The sequence below is a fragment of the Amblyomma mixtum genome, chromosome 4 (genome assembly GCF_055824585.1).
Source record: "Amblyomma mixtum isolate Tamu chromosome 4, ASM5582458v1, whole genome shotgun sequence".
Lineage (NCBI taxonomy): Eukaryota > Metazoa > Arthropoda > Arachnida > Ixodida > Ixodidae > Amblyomma > Amblyomma mixtum.
The window spans coordinates 96,500,392-96,518,969 of record NC_143015.1 but is presented as its reverse complement, the minus strand read 5'-3'; the positions used below and the strand labels follow the sequence as shown (position 1 = coordinate 96,518,969).

The following is an 18,578-nucleotide window of genomic DNA, read 5'->3' as shown; positions in this document are numbered from 1 at the left end:
TGGAGGGTCGATACCTCAGCTATTGTAAAGTCAACTGGCAGACTACTCATGTCCGCATGGGAACATCCAATTAACTACACCAATTTCAAAGAGGGCGTCTAGACTTTCATTTTTACAACGCCGAGCAAATAAAAGACGACTTTGGAAATCATAATGACTTCTTGAACGGCCCATTGAGCTACTTAAAGTTTTTCTAAGGCGGGAAATTAAGTATTCCATAAATAAGCATGTCATTGCTGCCAGGGCGTTTTACGATTCCCTGTCGCACTCGACCATGTACAGAACAACAGCGTGAGAGGTTGCACACATCGAACCAGCTGGGCATATATGCATTTGGTTTGCTATGAGGTTCGAAGGCTCCCAGTGTCCGTCAATTCGAGTGCACACCTTATTCCTAGAGGTCCTGGCTTGAGGACAATGTCCTCAGGACGCACAACCTTAGGCGTCGTCATCACTTCCCCACAAACGTTCTTATGCGTTCACTTCCAACCATCAGCAGCGCGTAACTGCTGCTATCTGGTGACAATTCATGCAGTAAACATCCTACCATACCCAAGCTTTTCCCTCTCACACGTAAGCAATAACACTCGCGGGAGTTCCATAACTGACGAACACGTTGAGAGATCAGGATAACGGCACACATAGTCGCTGTGTGGGGGGCGGACCAGTCCGTTACATGCGAGCTGCTCCAAGGCCAGCCTTTGGGAACCGCACTTGCCTCTCTTATACACGACATGCTGGTAAATGCTAAACTAATCGGAAAGAAGAGATTGCAACCGAGTGATGAAATAGATGTCGCGATTTCTCAGCAGTACAACAGGCAAACAAACACTTCTGAAACTCTTGTACACATATAGCATGGCCTCTTTAGGTTCATACGAGTCATGTCACATAGGCTAGTATCCCGCTTTCAACACAAAGCCCACAGTCGTCGTGAGGGAACAGTTATTCCAGCCAGTGTCACAGGTCACATGTCGCTATGTCCTGGATCATGGAACTGAGGTAACTCAAATGTATACGATAGACATTGCGATGCAGTCAACAGGTCATCACTGATCAACAGGTCTTCAGCCGTTGCGTTGTTCTTTGCAGCGCCGCGCTATTACAAAGCGTATAGTCTCGCCACTGCAAGTGTGATGTGAGTAGACGCATGACACAGGTGAACACAGAGTGTCACTCAGCAGAAAAAAAGAAAACTCGACCTTAACGAACACCGTGACCAGCGTGCAAGCAACCCTGACGCCGTTGCTCTCGATCATCCTGAGGCGCAGTCACGCAGACGCTTGTCTGTTGAATTCTACTTCCGGCCAGTACGTTCCCACTTCTGCAGGACGCGAAAGCAAGCGCAAGGTGCTTGGCTCAACATGGCTGAAGAACGGAGACTAAGGTATGTTCTATCACTGTCTCTAAGAGCGTCGAAGAACGCCGATGATGCGCCGTAGCCACGATGCGGTACCTCTGTACCTATCCAGAGCACTTAAGCTGGCAAGCTAGCTTCAGCAAAGACAGCTTAGATCCCAGTGGAGTCGCTTTGTCTTCTAGGGTTCCCACAGGACGCAGAGGTATCCAGAGGGTATCTTCGCATCCCCACACTTGTCCAGCAGGGGCCTTGCGGAGGAGGTGTTGTTGTGTCCCCGACTCAGCAGGAACAGGAGCACTCGACCAGGATAGACATGGTCGCCAGTATCCACCGGCACTGGCGTCGCTGCGTCCAGTCCTTGCAGTGCCAACGCAGCACTGTCTTCTCCGTGGAGCTCTTCTCCCGGCAGGTCATGCCTGGCGGGAAGGAGCACGACCGGCGGCTCTTGTAACAGCGGCCCTCGCGGATCCAGCGGGGCCAAAAGCGGAGGCCCAGGTCCTTCCAGCGATACACCAGGGGGCAGTAGGTGTACGTCCAGAGGAGTTGGCGCATCTTGCGCCGCAGCCGACGGCCCATGTCCAGACGCACCCGGAGACCCCCCGGGAGCTCGAGGTTCTTGAGACGGATTCGCTGCAGCTCGTGGGGCATCGGCCTGGCGGGCACCAGGCGACCTTTCCTGAGCCGGAAACCCGGCCTGAGGGTCCCTGCAAGACACACACGCACAAAGCAAATCAGAAATTCATTTATTTTCAGTAATGCGGTCGGTGACTTGAACGCGTCACAGAATACAATGTTACACACAGCAATAAGCAAGCAATAACAGGAGAGATTTGGAGCTTATTATGATGTATTATGAAAAAAAAGAAGCCAACAGCGCTTGAAACCAAGGCAAGGAAAAAAACCCTGTCTGTTTCTTTCATTATGGCTGTGTTTACTATCGAATGACATTAATTCACGGTTCTAGATAAGAGATAATTTAGTACGTTGAAGAGACAAACCGGTAATAGACAAGAGACAAAGCTGCTAATAAGGGTCGAACCCATGACCTCCGCGTGTAGTGTATAGTGAACTATCAAATGAGCTGCGCTAGCAACTGTCTCGGCTTTTACTTTCGAAGGTATTTTTGAAACCGCAGCCTTACTTTGAGAGGGTCGACGAACGCAGCCGCCAGTTAGAGCGGCTGACGTGGCACGGCCTTGATATACCGTATAGTACCATGAAAGCAAGAAGCACCTCAAAAATCTTGACAGTCGATGCCTCAGTGTGTATATGTGACAGCTAAAGCTTCGGCAATTTCGATCGCAGAAAATTTTGCCAGTTGTAGGCACTAAGCTTGGGGAGACGGCTGAATTTCTTGAAGGCGAAATTCTAGAGGCCCGTGTGCTGTGCGATGTCAGTGCACGTTAAAGAACCCCAGGTGGTCGGAATTTCCGGAGTCCTCCACTACGGCGTCCCTCATAGCCTGAGTCGCTTTGGGACGTTAAACCCCAATAAACCAAACCAACCATTTGTGCATTAAAGCAAGCTATCTTGCATGTGGCTTACTTATGCCACAATCTTGCTGCAACTCTGTCTACGACTTTCCTTGCACTTCTCTTCATCGTGCTAAAGTCCCAGGTGGCATTTAGTTTCAACGGACACTAACGCGAGCATTGTATGACAGGAAGCTTCATCTGCTCGTCAACTCCGCTTTTGTCATTTGTCTACTTTGTCTAAATATAGGTAAATAAGAGAGCAATCGGTATATTTTTACAGACGCTGTTTGCTTAGGAATCAAGATGGGAAGGTGCAATGCCCATACTAAGAATACTTATATTACTTATATTCAGCCTATTAAAATTAAAAATTAAAAACGCCAAAGCAAGCAAGTTTTCAAAGCCTGAAAGCCGTAAGGTGGAAGAAACATAACTGCGCTACAAAAACAGTCACTAAATATCTAAAATTAATTTCGTAACGTTCAGAGCGAACAACTTGACGGTTTTAAACAGCAAGCTACGAAGTTTACTGCACGTAAAATTTTCCAGCGTTGTAGTTCGGCAATACCAGTAGCTTAGATATCGTCCTTTAAAGTGGTAATGTGAGGAAATCATGAATGTTCCTGCCCTTAAACACTTTAATAGATGTAGCGTGACATCGATCGTGCTACCGACCGACTATATGTCTCCTGTTTAGAATTAAAAGTTTCTCTTGTTTAGCGATACCCACATGTTTTATTTTGCTTTTAAATAACCACAAAATTGTTATTCTGCCTCCTCTTCAGAAACTATGCTACCTCTTCCAAGGAACCCGGTACGCATTTTTTATGGATGTGAGGGTCAAGATGTGAGGGGATATCTTGCAAGGGAAGGCATGGACACATGCAGCAATATGTGCTACGTAGTTGCGTCACATATATATGTGCCATATAGATGTCATACAGTTGTACCACATACCCACATAAATTGGTTAAGTCTGTTGATTTATGAGGTTTACCGTCCCAAAGCAACTCAGGCTATGAGGGACGCTGTAGTGAAGGGATCCGGAAATTTCGACCGCCTGGCCACGTAGGTTGGTTGTGCTACTGATTTGGGTTTGAGAATGACAACGACACTCGTCTTCCGTGCTCTAAGTCAATTAGGCTCTGCACCTTTTCTCCTGAGCGACCACCCTCCTGTTCTGGTGAAGACGAACATACTTCTTCATCGATCACAAAATGAACAAGGGAGGGGAAAACCTCAGGTTGCTTGAGCCAACGTTTCGACAAGGGGACTTGTTTTGACAAGGGGACGAAGACAAGTGCCCTTGTCGAAACGTTGGCTCAAGCAACCTGATGTTTTCCCCTCCCTTGTTCATTTTGTGATCGCCAAGGACCGTCTACCACACCCTCTCTCTACGATATACTTTTTCATCGTAAGGACTGGGCTTTGCCCTTGTTCAGCCCCTCTCGAGACACCCGAGTATATGCGCATAGAAGGCGAAGACGTGTCTCACCGTTGGGGTGGAGGTAGCTCTCCTTCGGCCTCTGAACGGCCATGAATTTTGGGTCGAAGTGCCCCGCAAGGATCCTCTGCAGGTTGGCCGGGTCGAGGTCTTCGGGAGCCGGGTCGTACAGGTGGCCCACGGGCTCGACCAGGTCGATGACCGGGAGGTCGTCTGAGGGCAGTGGTCGCAGCAGAAGCGGAGGCTTGACGTCCTGACCCTGCGGCTGGTGCTGAAGCTGAGCCATTTGGTGGCCCTGGCGACCTCTGTTAGGCCTGCAAGAAGGAAAAGGAGTCGTCTAACATAATTAACGATTTGCGCTGTCCACTATTGCAGTAACACCGGAAGTTGCGCTGTAAGCAGCGTGGCTTATCCATGACAGACGCACTGTTCATGTCCAACATTCTAAGACAAAAAATTTGAAAACTGGAAAATTATACGACACTGCCATGGAAATATTGAAGGTGATGGTCCATCCTTCTGATATGCAACAAAATTTTTATTTTAAAGCGTTTCCATCCATCGCATCGAACAATTAAGACTGCCAAAGAAAACCAATGGAGAGCATCTAACAGCATCTAACGTGCACTGCCATCGCACAGTACACGGGCCTCTAGAATCTCATCTCCATCGAAATTCGACCACCGTGGCCGGGATCGAACAAGCGTCTTTCGGGTCAGCAGTCGGGCGCCATAACCACTGAGCCACCGCGGCGGTACAAAAACGTTGATATAAAAAAAAATGCACGACTGCCGTCGGGTTATCTGCGGATATAATGATTGCTATAGAAAAATCTTACGTTATATGAAAAAAACTGCATTCATAAAAGGTTTCCTATTTAGAAATGCTTTTTTCCACAATTGTTGGGTATTCAAGAAGAGTAGCGACTTGGAGGCTTGAGGCTTGTGCTTTTGCGCTTCCACATCTCGTCATGTTGGGCAAGACAGCGATGAAATGCATTACTCACACTGAAATCGAGCTACTTGAAGCATGGTGTGGCCAAAAATGGTCTGTTGTAACCTTACAGACTGTCGGTGAAGGGGAGTCACAAGGGTACAAGTAATGTATCGCGCAGTAACTGAAAATGCCCTCTGTTAGACGGAAAACTCCCTCTTCTCTAATTCCCTAAATAGAGGGCCAAAGTTATCTATTCCAGGCCCCTTTTATATGCAGCATCTGAAAAACTCCGTCAGTTGGAAGCAGAGAGACAGTTCCCTTTCTTAAAATTCCCTGAAACTCCGTAAAAATTCCCTTTTCCCCAAATGTTTCCTCTCAAAATCCCTGAAAAGCGGGAAAATCCCCTAATGAAACTTCACTGAAGCGCTCAGCTCTTTCTCGCTGCATCGAAGTCAGTCCTGGGTGTTCCTGGAACCCTGACGTTTGAATAAGTGAAACTGACTGTGCTATGGTGAAGTGCGCCACGAGAAGCTGGCACTTCAGAAAGCGTGATGAGTTCAACCTAGGTGTTGGTGTATTTTTGGCAACCCCTACAGTCTGGGCTCCTGGAACCGAATGCCCCGTAATCATCCCTGCAGGCTTTTCCAGCCTGCCCAACCTTTTCGTTATCTTCGTTAACTGTCGAAATTCTCTCAAAAGCTTTCGAAACAGATGCCTTCCTTATAAAAATGGTCTATAGGCAGTCTATAAACTTCTTATGCACGCTATTCCCTTCCTTTTGATCTTTCTTTTTGTTTATTCATAGTCTATAGACTGCCCATAGACAAAAGCCTACTAAAGTGTATGGCCATAAATCTATAGATTGTCTATACACTGTGTATAGCATTTGCATTGCCTATAGACTGTTCTTTAGAATTTGTCTATAGAGAGTCTATAGGTTTTATAGACAGAAGTCTATGGAAAGTCTACGAACCGTCTAAAAAAATTTAGTTAGGGCTATGCGCCCATTTTGTGCGAAGCTTCGTAGTTCTTGTTTTCTCATCTAAAATTCTTGTTTCAAAAGACCAGAGTCTGCACACGTGCGCCAATGCGAACGTCGTTAGGCCGTAGTAAGGAAACGAAATAAAAGGGTAATAGGAAACTATGCAAGGCTTAACGAAGGACGTACCTTGCGGGCCTGGGGGGCGCTCCGGTGCGGGCCATGGCGGTCGGTGACGTCATCGCTAGCAGTAAGAGCACGGGCAGGGCGAGCGCTACCGGACCGGCCGGCCGCCGTCGCATGGTCCCGCGCGCACACCTACAGCGCATGCGCAGTCAGTTGATCACTATGACAATACGTGTACACGTTACAGATTATACACACGTTGACGTGTTCGCTGGTTACAATGCAGTAACGTGTGTCGGGTGACGTGTGCATCCGAAGCCACAGCAGCATTTTCATACCAACAGCTCTCCCGTCGTCTAGAGCAACCACAAGAAATTATCAGAGCGAAGAAAGCCATCAACGCATAAAGTGCAGAGGCTCAAGCAGAATACGCAGTAGACCCTGCCTAAACAAATCTGACGTGACGACAAAGGCAAAGTGCTTATTTTTATTACTTTAAAGCATTATCTTGGTACAGGGAGGGCTTTAAACACACCCGATGACATCAATGGGAGTTGTGCTCGACATCGAAAAAGTGCCGTAAATGCGTTCCTGTAGTAACACACGAACTGAGTAGATGCCGCCCTCTTAGCATTAAGCCCACGACCGGTGACCCTTCGGTGGATCCCTGGTCGCATGGGCATCCCCGGCAATGAGCTGGCTCACCAGCTTGCCTGCGAAACTGTACACCGGGGATACCATGGACGAGCCCACCGACGGAGCAGGCGGTCAGGGCTTACAGACACACTGTCGACGAATACTACACGCAGCAAAAATTAGACTTAGCTGATTTACGACCACCACACCCATCCTTATCGATCCGTGAAGCTCGCATTCTTCGCCTAATACAGTTTAATCTCCTACGTACACCAGCCAAACTTTATCTGTACCGGCACACTTCCACACCTCAGTGCCCAAACTGTCCACACACATATGCACACATAGAACACTGCCTTACACAGTGCCACGCAGCCTTCCAGTCCCCCGCCTATCCTTTCCCCCACCCCCACCGTGGCCCATCTGCCTCGGCTCCCTGGACCTGAGGCTGCAACGTGCCCTCGTCGCCTTGGCCCAGGACGTACTGAACGCCTAGCAGAAAGGCTGTTAATAAAAGTGTCACACCCCCACCACCACCAGAAAATGCACTACTGGTGCTAACATCGTTAATAATTTCTACAACGCAAGACTCAGCGTCAGTGCGCGCTCTCTTTTGGGTGTAACGTTGGAGGTTTAACAGACAAAAAAAAAACAGACATAGCGTGAGCTCACAGAGTCGGCACGCACATCCAAGCCCTTTCAGTCTATTTCACAGATGGCTGGATTTTACAGGGGCAAAGTTTCCCACCAATTGAGAGTGACGTCATAATAATAAATTTCAAGTAGTATTAGTGTATGCAAAGTGCACTTACTGCATAATTTAGTTTTATATCATTTTATTCTCAACAATCGTATAAGGGTGCGCTATATTTTCGAACATCCTGTGCTCCTATCAGACGCACTTACTCTAGACTATTCTGGTTCGCACGACGCCCTTTGCGCAGTAAGCTTTCCGTTAAACGAACGAGCCATGCGCGCGAATCAAATAATAGCGCCGAGCTTTCAGACGCCTACCGAGGCGGTTTCTCAGATTTCAGTCGCTGGCAATAAAAATAAGAACGAGAGTGCGTGAGAGTCTAGAAGTTAAGTGCCCACTCTTAAACTTTATCTTTAAACGTAAAGAGAGTGCTTTCCCAGACATGTTGCAAGGAGTACGCGATGACAGCTAACGATGCGAGAATATTCATAAAGCTTAGGGTACAAGCCGCGCGACGGCCCAGCGCTATCATTATTTGAAAGAAGACTACCGAGAGAGATAGAAGGAAAAAGGGGGGGATGAATTAAGGAACAAAAAAAGTCAAGAAAAGAACTTGACACGCGCAACTTCTTTTTTTTTCATAGTAGTAGTATCAATGAGTGGGCCGATTACTTATTCAGCGAGAGTGATTAGCGTTTGGCAACGATAAGGGAGGAATATATTTGCATGAATAGAAGAGGTATCACCTACTGAGAAAGCCCCAGAAGGTACTCGAGCCATGGAAGAAAAACTGAGCGTGTGATAGAGGGAAGTTAGCACAAGAAGCGGCGCTACATCGCTTCCCAGTTTCGTAACGTGCCGCTCCTCTGACGCATCAGCGCCGCGGCACGGGGGTAGTACACTCGGCTGCTAGTTGCCCTATCGCGAGTAATGGATTGTTTCCCACTGAGCAAATATCTTTCACGAGGCCAACGAAGGAATTTTGAGTATGAGGGAAAGGGGCCTCTTATTGAGAAGCTGGTGGCGAGTGCTTTTGTTTAGATGGGCTTGCGATTGGCAGGCTCCTGGGGGCTGCCTCCGAGAAGCAGCAAGAGAACGAAAGCAGAGAACGGAAATGAAGAAAGAGGAAGCAATGAGAAAGAGGAAGAAATAAAGAAGGGTTGGTTTGTGGTTTATGGGCTTTAACTTCCCAAAGCGACTAAGGCTATGCATGAGAGACGCCGTAGTGGAGGGCTCCGGAAATTTCGACCACCTGGAGTTCTTTAACGTGCACTGACATCGCACAGTACAAGGAATGGGCCGAAGAATGAACCGAAGAAAGAAAGAAAGAAGGAAGGAAGGAGGGAGGGAAGGAAGAAAGAAAGAAGGAAAGAAAGAAATAGAGAGAAAGAGGAAGGAAGAAAGGAAGGAAGGAAGGAAGGAACTCAGGAAGAAAGGAAGGAAGGAGGAAAGTAAGAAAGAAAGAAAGAAGAGAAGAAGGAAAAAAAGAAAGAGAGAAAGAGAAAGAAAGAGAAAGAAAGGAAGGAAGGAAGGAAGGAAGGAAGGAAGGAGGAAAGGAAGAAAGAAAGAAGGAAAGGAAGAAATAGCGAGAAAGAAAGAAAGGAAGGAAGAAAGAAAGCAAGGATGAAAGAAAGAAAGGACTGAAGGAAGGAAGGAAGAAAGAAGGAAGGAAAGAAATAGAAAGAGAAAGGATGGAATGAAAGAAGGAGGAAAGGAAGAAAGAAAGAAGGAAAGAAATAGAGAGAAAGAGAAAGAAAGACATGAAGAAAGAAAGGATGAAAGAAAGAAAGGACTGAAGGAAGGAAGGACGGAAGAAAGTAAGAAGGAAGGAAAGAAATAGAGAGAAGAAGAAACAAAGAAAGGACGGAAGGAAGGAGGAGGAAAGAAAGACAGAAAGAAATAAATAGAGAGAGAAAGGAAGGGAGGAAGAAAGAAAGAAATAAAGAAGGAAAGAAAGAAAGGAACAAAGAAGGAAAGAAAGAAAGAAAGAAAGAAAGGAAGGGAGGAAGAAAGAAAGGAAGGAAGAAAGAAAGAGAGAAAGAAAGAAGGAAAGAAAAAAAGAAAGAAAGAAGGAAAGAAAGAAATAAAGAAAGAAAGAAAGAAAGGAAGAAAGAAAGAAAGAGAGAAAGAAAGAAACAGAGAAAGAAAGAAAGAAAGAAAGAAAGAAAGAAAGAAAGAAAGAAAGAAAGGGAAGAAAACCCATTGATACAATGTTGCTGCAGAAGGTTGGATGGTGGAAGAAACCAGCCGTCAAATTGAGAAAAGCAAATGTAGAACGAACGAAAGAAAAGGAGGAAATAAGGAAGGAAGCAAAGAAAGAAGAGAAATGCTTAAGTAAAAGTAAAACTTCCCATTGCAACGACGCCAGCTACGAAACGGTCAAAGGCCGAAGGAATCGACGGGCAAATTAAGAAAGAAAGAAGTAGGAAACAAACTAATGAAAAAAAAAAACACCCGTTGCAGCAATGGCTGCTGCAGAACAGGGGGAAGTCAACGTAAGCGACAGGAAAGTTAGCACGCTCTCTTCACGCAGCAAGACACATTTACCGCCAGTACCAACCGGGCGCCGTATTTAACCTCCTCCACTGTGAGACTGCATGGGGAACGTCCTGGAGATTCTTGCGATTGCGCAATTCACTTGCAACGCGGTTCGGTAAGCGCACCGTCCACACAGGAAAAAAAAAAATAAATTATCCGCCAACGCTTCCTCACTGTTCGTCTTAAGAGCGTTGGCTACGGGAGCTTCAAGCGTTTACATCGACGTGCTCAGCAAACGTGGAGAAGACCAAATCCAAACATCCCCTGCGACAAACGGTTCGGCCGTAATGGCCGTTTGAAGGTCCTCGGAATGCACGGTTTGGGGGCGGAAAGGTCGCCGTTGCGAATCCCGCACATTCTCGGGGCTTCATATCAATTACTAATTTTATCCTCAGGAACATGCTAAGTCATTTGACACCACTTGGAACATTCTGCGTCAAACAGGTGGCCCCCCAAATTTTATGCTAACGGTGGTCCCGAATAAAAGGGGGGGGGGGGGGGGGGGGTCCAAATTCAATGCCCGCTCTATGGGCACATAAATAACGTGTATATAGATGTATATATTGCCAAGAAAAACTTTCTCGACTGCTGTTTATAAGTTAGATAAAAGGAGGAACATCGCTTCATATCGAAACATTTATTAGGTCGACGTTTCGGCCAGATGCAGGCCTTCATCAGGACTGAGTATGAATGCAAACCAAGTGCAATACCTTCATACGCAGTCCTGGTGAAGGCCAGCGTATGGCCGAAACATCGATCTAATAAATGTTTCGATGTTCCTCCTTTTACTTAAATTATATATATATATATATATATATATATATATATATATATATATATATATATATATATAAATTATTTCTTGGCAGCTGATTGATTAATATAAGATAAATTCACCAGAAATTGAAAACATAATAAGATTTAATTCAGGACGTTTCGGCTGGAGGACGAAACGTCGTGAATTAAATCTTGTTATGTTTTTCAATTTCTGGTGACTTTATCTTATATATATATATATATATATATATGGTTGGTTGGTTGGTTGGTTGGTTTATAGGGTTTAACGTCCCAAAGCGACTAAGGCTATGAGAGACGCCGTAGTGGAGGGCTCCGGAAATTGCGACCACCTGGGGTTCTTTAACGTGCACTGACATCGCACAGTACACGGGCCACTAGAATTTCTCCTCCAAAGAAATTCAACCGCCGCGGCCGGGATCGAACCCGCGTCTTTCGGGTCAGCAGCCGAGCACCATAACCATTGAGCCACCGCGGCGGCTATATATATATATATATATACACACACGCTTTTGTAAGTGCGTTAGCTCTAGCTACTTACGCTTGTCAAGGACGCGTCTATCTGCAATGAATGTGGGTGATATATCACCCACTGTTATATGATCTCGTGTAGTCACGTGCTCTCTGTTTTGACCAATAAAACATTCATTGCAGACAGACGCGTCCTTGACAAACGTAAGTAGCTAGAGCTAACGCACTTACAAAAGCGTGTGCATTGACACGTAAACAGCTGCCCAGCGACCCCATCGACACCTGTCGGCCCTGGCGATTATTACATACGCGCGATATCTATGTGCACTTCCTTAGTCCGGATACGTTGCAGGTACTGTAAACGTCTTAATTTCTCTGAACAGCATTTACATTTCGCTAAACATTTGTCGCGCCAACAATTAGCGATGCCACAGTCACATAAGCGCAGTTTGGATATCCAAGCACCGTTATTCCTCAATCCGTCAGTTTAAATTATCTCAGATTAAAGGCGTAGTATAAGGGCTTTTCGATTATGGCAGTAATCTCTGTCATCCCCGCTGAATTCGGCATGGTCGAACTAAATAACAAAAGAATCCCGGCCGCGGCGGCTGAATTTCGATGGAGGAGAAATTCTAGAGGCCCGTAGGCTGTTCGATGGCAGTGCACGTTAAAACCCCAGGTGGTCGAAATTTCCGGAGCCCTTGACTATGGCGTCCCTCATAGCCTGAGTTGCTTGGGGACGTTAAACCCCAATAAACCATTAAACCAATCTTTTGAGGGATGCCCTTCCAAAGCATACTCGGTTTTCATCGCTGTTCTGCGGAAAAAAAAAAAATCTGAAAATTCATGCCGTGTCCGCAGGCTTCATTGCATTGATAAAAAACATACCAAGACCCTGCACGCGCCATGTCGCTGCTTGAAGCCACCTCACGCAGGCGCAACCGTATATCAGTGAATAAAACGCTTCATCGAAGCTCTGGTAAACATGCTGTTAATGTTGAGACTATTTGCTGCAAAAATCGCGTGCACTTGGCTAGTACAAGAACTTGTACTATGGTGTACGCGGTCAGCAATCGAGTACCTACGGCCTTTCCGAGAAATTCTTTCCCGCAACTTCACAAACTGAAGTGGCCTCGAATTATTTCGAAATTTCGGCATGGAATCAAATTGCAAAAAAAAAATTGTTATCAAGATTAAAGTACTGGTTTATGGGGTTCAACGTCCCAAAACCACTCAGGCTATGAGAGACGCCGTAGTGAAGGGCTCCGGAAATTTCGACCACCTGGCGTTCTCTAACGTCCACTGACATCGCACAGTGCACGGGCCACTAGAATTTCGCCTCCATAGAAATTCGACCGCCGCGGCAGGGGTCGAACCCGCGTCTTTCGGGTCCGCAGCCGAGCGCCGTATCCACCGAGCAGGCCGAGAATAAAGCACTCTGAGTATTTAGTTAATGCGCCCTTTTTTAAGTACTTTGCGCATCCAGTTTTTGCCTTTTATTGAAAAATTTGAACATCAGTCTTTTGAATTTATGGTGAATCACCAATCGTCCCAATCGAAAGCGGAAATCGTGTTTGGAATCAAAGAAAGCGAAAAGAAAATTTTGACGGGCACTAGTGAAATTGCAGTGTTTGAATTGTAAGCATGCAGCGGTAATTTAACAACGCTCAAACCGGCACAAGTTACATCAAAAGCGACGAACAAACTCCTACCTTATTTCTATTTTTTTTTTCACTTTTCTACAACTTTCCTTCCGGCTTAAGGCTTGAAAAACTAATAAAAAGGCCACTTCGCTTATTTAAAACCTCATACTTTTCCGTTCACCCATGCTTGCTTTAAGAAAAAAACATGTAATTGTAGATTGTACATGCGTCCTTAGGTTCTAGAAAAAACGAAATTTTTCGGATAAGTTTTAACTTGTAGCCCCGTCCTGTCCTCATCTTTCTGTGTCCTGTTTCAACACTACGTTTTTTCGTTCAGATTAAGTTTTAACTTTTCGAAAAACTTTTGATTTAGCACCACAGAAACACATTTCTAAACTTGTATTTGGCTTATGATAGCCTTAGCAGATTTTGTGCCGTAAAACCCAACAGAAGATAATAACACAAATAATCGGTTTGGTTTATGGGGGTTCAACGTCCCAGAGCAACTCAGGCTATGAGGGACGCCGCAGTGAAGCGCTTCAGAAATTTTTACCATCTGGAGTTCTTTGCACTGACATCGCACAGTACACAGGCCTCCAAATCCGCCTCCATCGAAATTCGACCGCCGCGGCCGGTATCGAACCCGCGTCTTTCGGGTCAGGAGCCAAGCGCCATAACCAATGGGCCACCGCGGAGGCCACTAAACAACAAATTGCCATTTTCCAGCCCACATGAACACTTCGATTCCTGGCGAAGTTTTTTTTTTTAATTCTTTATTCTTCAGGGTTGAGATGACAGCTGCCTACCCCAGTTCATCGCTTAACGAGCTCTCATCTCAATACACTGTAGCGCAGCAAAAGACAAGTACACAAGAGACGAGAGACGAACACCACGAGCGCTAACTTCCAATTAAGTTTAATTAACTTCTAATTAAGTTTTTCTAAGGAATTGATACTGTTCGCACATGTGATTACTGTTTTCTGGCGTATAAAGGTGATGCTTCAGGAGAATAAAATTTGTTGGAAGTTAGCGCTCGTGGTGTTCGTCTCTCGTTTCTTGTGTACTTGTTTTGCTGCGCTACAGTGTATTGGAACTATGTACCAACAAGCCCAAAAAGCCACGCTACTCTCATCTCACCCAATAATTTTTTTTCGTTCCACCCAGTGGCACAAATGCATTTGTTAAACCGGTGATTAGCGGCCAGAAAAGAAATAAAAAGAGTAAAGAAACGCACTGGACAGACAGCGTGCTATTAAAGCGTCACCCACCTTAGCGTCAGGGTACTCGCGCCGAACTGCCCGCCGTCCGCAGAGCGGTCTTCATGACTGCCAGCTTTCCACGGGCACCGCAGCCACTCCGCTGGCGCTGGTGTCGGCTCGCTTCCCGTCGTCCGGCTAAAAACAAAACGAACGCGACGAAAGAAAAAAAGAGGAACGAAGCGGCGGCGATCACGTCGGCCGACGCTCCAGTTCTGAGCAGTGCATGGCTGCAGAACGCCGATCGGTGTCGTCGGTTGCGGACGCACCACGCTAAGACGTTGCAACTTCTCACTATCGGTGAGCGATGAAGTCTTCTGATCGCCTGCTTGATCACTACCACTAGGTCCTCAGAGAAGTCTTCATGCAGGAGTGCTTTCGCTTCCTTGATTGCCTTGATTCTCGAAAATGTTTTCTGCCGATGAAAGGAAAAAAAAAAGGAATCTTTCCGTTAACCAGTTACTGAAGACGCTCTCATGATTTCCGATCACCTGTCTGTTTCAGGCTCTTAGCGCAGGGTTCCTGCGAAGATCCAGTTGTTCGAGCTCTTTATAATCTCTCAATAACGTGGCTAAGTTCGGCTTTCGCCACTGTCTGTCCGACTTACTTTCCCTCTAATTAAGTTCCTGTCTCTTATGTCCGGGTGTCTTGGTCACCTAATTCAAGCCTGCCCTGATTCCAGAGTTGGAGCGGCTTCCATCAATCTTCAGTTTTTCCCGTCTGCAGAAACAACGAAATTACTTCTTCCAAGCGATAACCATGAGGTGAGGCAGGTTGGGTGTCAATAGTTCTGACTTCCCAAAGACTGCTCGCTGAAGAGATGGACATGTGCAACCTCTTTCAAATTTTTTCAGTCTCTGCCTATAGCTTCCCGTGTTCTAATATTGCTGCGTTCCCTGAAGAATCAGCACTTGGTTCGAAAGTCTACGCCGACCACCCTGGATTGTTTTCTAGAGCTCAGTCAGCTCACCAATTATTGTAGTCCTGGGAATCCAGAAGACCCCTTAGTTGTAGCAGCTGATAGCAGACTCACCGTATCCTTGTGCTTTCTTGGTTAGGTAAAACGTACACTCTTCTCGTCACTTAAAAACCAGTGCGTAGAGTCCAGATCCTTTCACAAGTATCCTATTCGCTTGCTTCCTGTTCTGGTTACATAGTCCTTAAAGAGGTCACGGACAACGACACAAGGACACCACTATCTTGCATAGACAGCAGTCCAGTGATGTCTTGCAGACAAAGGAACTCTCAGTGTCGTTCCGCAGCGCCCTCTTTACACCCTGACGAACTTCTTGTCCAGTACTTTTCCAGTTCACTCGCCGACAGCGTCAACGTGTCCTGCACCACGTCACCAAAACGCACCTTCAAGAAGAGCGGCAATGGAAAGAACCACCTCCGTGAAGACACTCCGTTTGTCTTAGCTTATTTCAGTTGATTAATCGACATCCGAAGCCCACAATCCCGACACAAAGCCTTACGTCACAAACAGTTCACGTGGAACGTCCACAAAGGAAGATTTCCATATCTCGTGCGCGATGACGTCATGTCCAGTAGTCGTCATTAGCTGAAGCGTCGTCGGCGTACCGTCTGGTTCGTCTTCTGCGTACTTCCCCGAAGCATGCGGAACTGTTGGAGTCCTGTGACGGCCTGAGTCGTCCCTAGACTCTGTGCGTCGTCGGTAATTGCACCTACCGGCTTCTGCAAAGACCACACACAGTTTACTCGGAACTCCGGGTCGAGAATTAATTCCTTCTTCAGAGAGGGCTGTAAGGTTTCTGACGTGATTAATTCGGGTTGTTCCCAAGACGACGCAAAGGTTTGCTAACCGTGCTGGATTTCGAACGTTCCTTTTGAGTCAGGCTTAATGATGACTATGTGTGGGCACCGCAGTATGCAAAGAATGTAGGTCCATGAACCACGAAAAACTATTCAAACTCATAAATATGCCACTTAAATCAGGTAGTTTGTTCAAAACGTAGCAGACGACACAGGAACTCTCCTACGCCTGAAGTGTAACGATACGAATAGTGCAGTTGGTTCTAAACGTCGCAGCAGACGACACACCGACTGTTGAAGCTCGAAGTGATGACGTCACGACGTTATTGCAGTTTGTGTAAACGTTGGAGCAGGCGGCGGCTGCACTCATCAGGATCGAAGAGATGACATCACTCGGATACTGACGTTCTAACGCCCTACAGACTCCTCAACCTTGAAAATATGATGTCACTTGAATTCCGCTGTCATGGGTTAGACACGTATTGCAGACGGCGCACAGACCCTTCAAGCTCGAAAGGGTGACGTCACTGAAGTACAGTCGTCTGTTCGAAGCGTCGTAGCAGACGAGCCGAGAGATTCTTCGAGCTTGAAATTATGATGCCACTCGAACCCCACCGTGTTCGGTTAGACACGTCGTTGCAGACGGCGCACACACGGACACTTCATGCTCGGAGAGATGACGTCACTCGGGTCCAGTCGCCTGCGAGGAGCGTCCGCAGCAGACGACGCGCGCGCACTCTTCTTCAACCTCGCCAGGAGGTGCTGAGAAAAAGGGGCGGCTCCCAGAGCCGACCCATTGCTTCGGAAGCTTGCCTTTACCGGCGTGCGGCGGCGCGCTATAGGTCTAAAAGAAAGAAATTAAACAGAAAACAGGAACAGCGGAGAGAAGGGGCGATGGTCACGTGACTGGAAGAACGCTCGCCCGCCCGCTCTGTGCGGCGTAGCGTCTTACCGTCTCTCCCTCGCCCTCTTTTGGTTTATTTTCGCGGTTGATTTCACCTGCACTCTTTTAGAGAGGTCCCGCGCTCCGAAAAAAACGAGCGAAAAATAAGGACGTGGGAGTTGTGAGGCGCGGCGTGTGTGCGTACGCGTCCGACGACTGAATGGGCGAAGGGGGGTGAGACAGCCAGGCCATCCTGGCTGCTTGCTTGAGACGGGTTTCGCAACCCGTGACGTCACTTGTGGGTGGGCGGGGCCATTGAGTCCTCCGCCTCGGGGCATTGACGACGGCGACGAGGTTCTGTCGCATGCGGTGGGTGAGTTTGTGTCGCGAACGCCCTTGACAAACAAAAAAAAAAAAACGGCCGAGAGACGGCGAATACGCGCCCGTACGTGCGCGGGTTTTGTCAATGTAAATGCATATGTATATACGTATGATGTCTCATTCACGCTGTGTAGTCAATAACGAAAAAAACTTCGAATTCGTAGTATTTTCCTCTCTAGAGGTCCGTTCACACTACGTCGTACAACCGATGTGGTATGTTTTTAGGGGACGCGAGTTCGGTCAAGGAATTTAATTTCTTGGGACGCACGGTGCGTTGCTAGATATTTATCGATGCGCTGATATAGCGTGTTGTAAATTATTGACTATGGTTGTACTTTGGCAGCAATCCTTATTCAATAAAGATAACTGTAAACTGGCTAGACATTGTTTCGGAGTAAGACGCCCACATTGTTTCCATCTCGAAGAGAGTTGGTTCTGCCATGACAACAAGCGCAAACATTTTGGGCAGCCCAATGGAATCGACGTAAATGCAAGGTGATATCACACTATGTGCCTGCGTCATAGACGAGGAGGAAACAGGAAAGTGATAGCGCATGTCATTGGGGGGGGTCAATGACTTTTGTTTCCCAGTGTCTTTCAAGGACTGTAAGAACTAATTGTATGCCCGCTATCAAATTGAATCAGTCTGCCGGCGTCTTAACGTTATTTACTCGCGGTTACGGACGTAAAAGACAGCTAAAAGCATCTATTAGCCTTTTGTTTAGCCTGGTAGCTTCTGCTGCTACCTACATGTCTTCGTTCTAGCAGTCCCTGTAGCCGTGGAATTCGTAAAGTCGGTTTTGTCCACATGGTCAACTCTGCATTGTCCAAGAGCAAAGAATGCCAGATAAAGGTCTTCAACTTTATCTGGCACCGCTACATTGTGCAATGTAGCGGTGCCCGCATTGCAAAACTGAAATAAACTAGTAGACAATTAGGAAAGTACGTTTACAGCACACAAAAAAATGAACAAATTGAGATTTCGCAGTGCAAGAATTATAAAATTGCACAAATACCGGGGCGTGTAATGCAAAGGAACAACATAAATCAAAGCTGTTCCGTCACTTGCTAATGTAGCTTTACGACCGTGTAAATTTTAGGCTCCTTTTTACTAATAATAAAAACTTTGACATCACAGCGGCGACCCGCATTGGAGCAATGCGAAAGCAAACAGTCCACATACTG

At 46.7% G+C, this 18,578-nt stretch overlaps 1 protein-coding gene across 2 annotated transcripts; it reads right to left on the bottom strand.

Annotated features, from left to right (window-relative positions):
• Positions 1-775: 775 nt before the first annotated feature.
• Positions 776-16,959, bottom strand: LOC149347516 (noggin-2-like). Of its 2 annotated transcripts, XM_089587162.1 has the most exons (5): positions 15,390-16,959; positions 14,369-14,771; positions 6,384-6,512; positions 4,331-4,593; positions 776-2,064 (listed from the first exon to the last, which is right to left on the bottom strand). In XM_089587162.1, the coding sequence occupies exons 3-5, from the start codon at positions 6,494-6,496 to the stop codon at positions 1,640-1,642; spliced, it is 801 nt and encodes a 266-aa protein (XP_089443288.1). In that variant the 5' UTR covers positions 6,497-6,512; positions 14,369-14,771; positions 15,390-16,959; the 3' UTR covers positions 776-1,639. The 2 variants fall into 2 exon arrangements, with proteins under 2 accessions (XP_089443288.1, XP_089443287.1); XM_089587161.1 differs by having other exon boundaries at positions 14,369-16,959.
• Between the last annotated feature and the right edge of the window lie 1,619 nt (positions 16,960-18,578).

What these genes read in the sequence shown, in the direction of transcription:
- LOC149347516 (XM_089587161.1), bottom strand. Translation starts at nt 6,496, where the DNA reads ATGCGACGGCGGCCGGCCGGTCCGGTAGCGCTCGCCCTGCCCGTGCTC. An exon ending in GCGCCCCCCAGGCCCGCAAG is followed by an intron (nt 4,594 to 6,383) that starts GTACGTCCTTCG and finishes TCCTTCTTGCAG; the next exon opens with GCCTAACAGAGGTCGCCAGG. An exon ending in GAGCTACCTCCACCCCAACG is followed by an intron (nt 2,065 to 4,330) that starts GTGAGACACGTC and finishes TGTGTCTTGCAG; the next exon opens with GGACCCTCAGGCCGGGTTTC.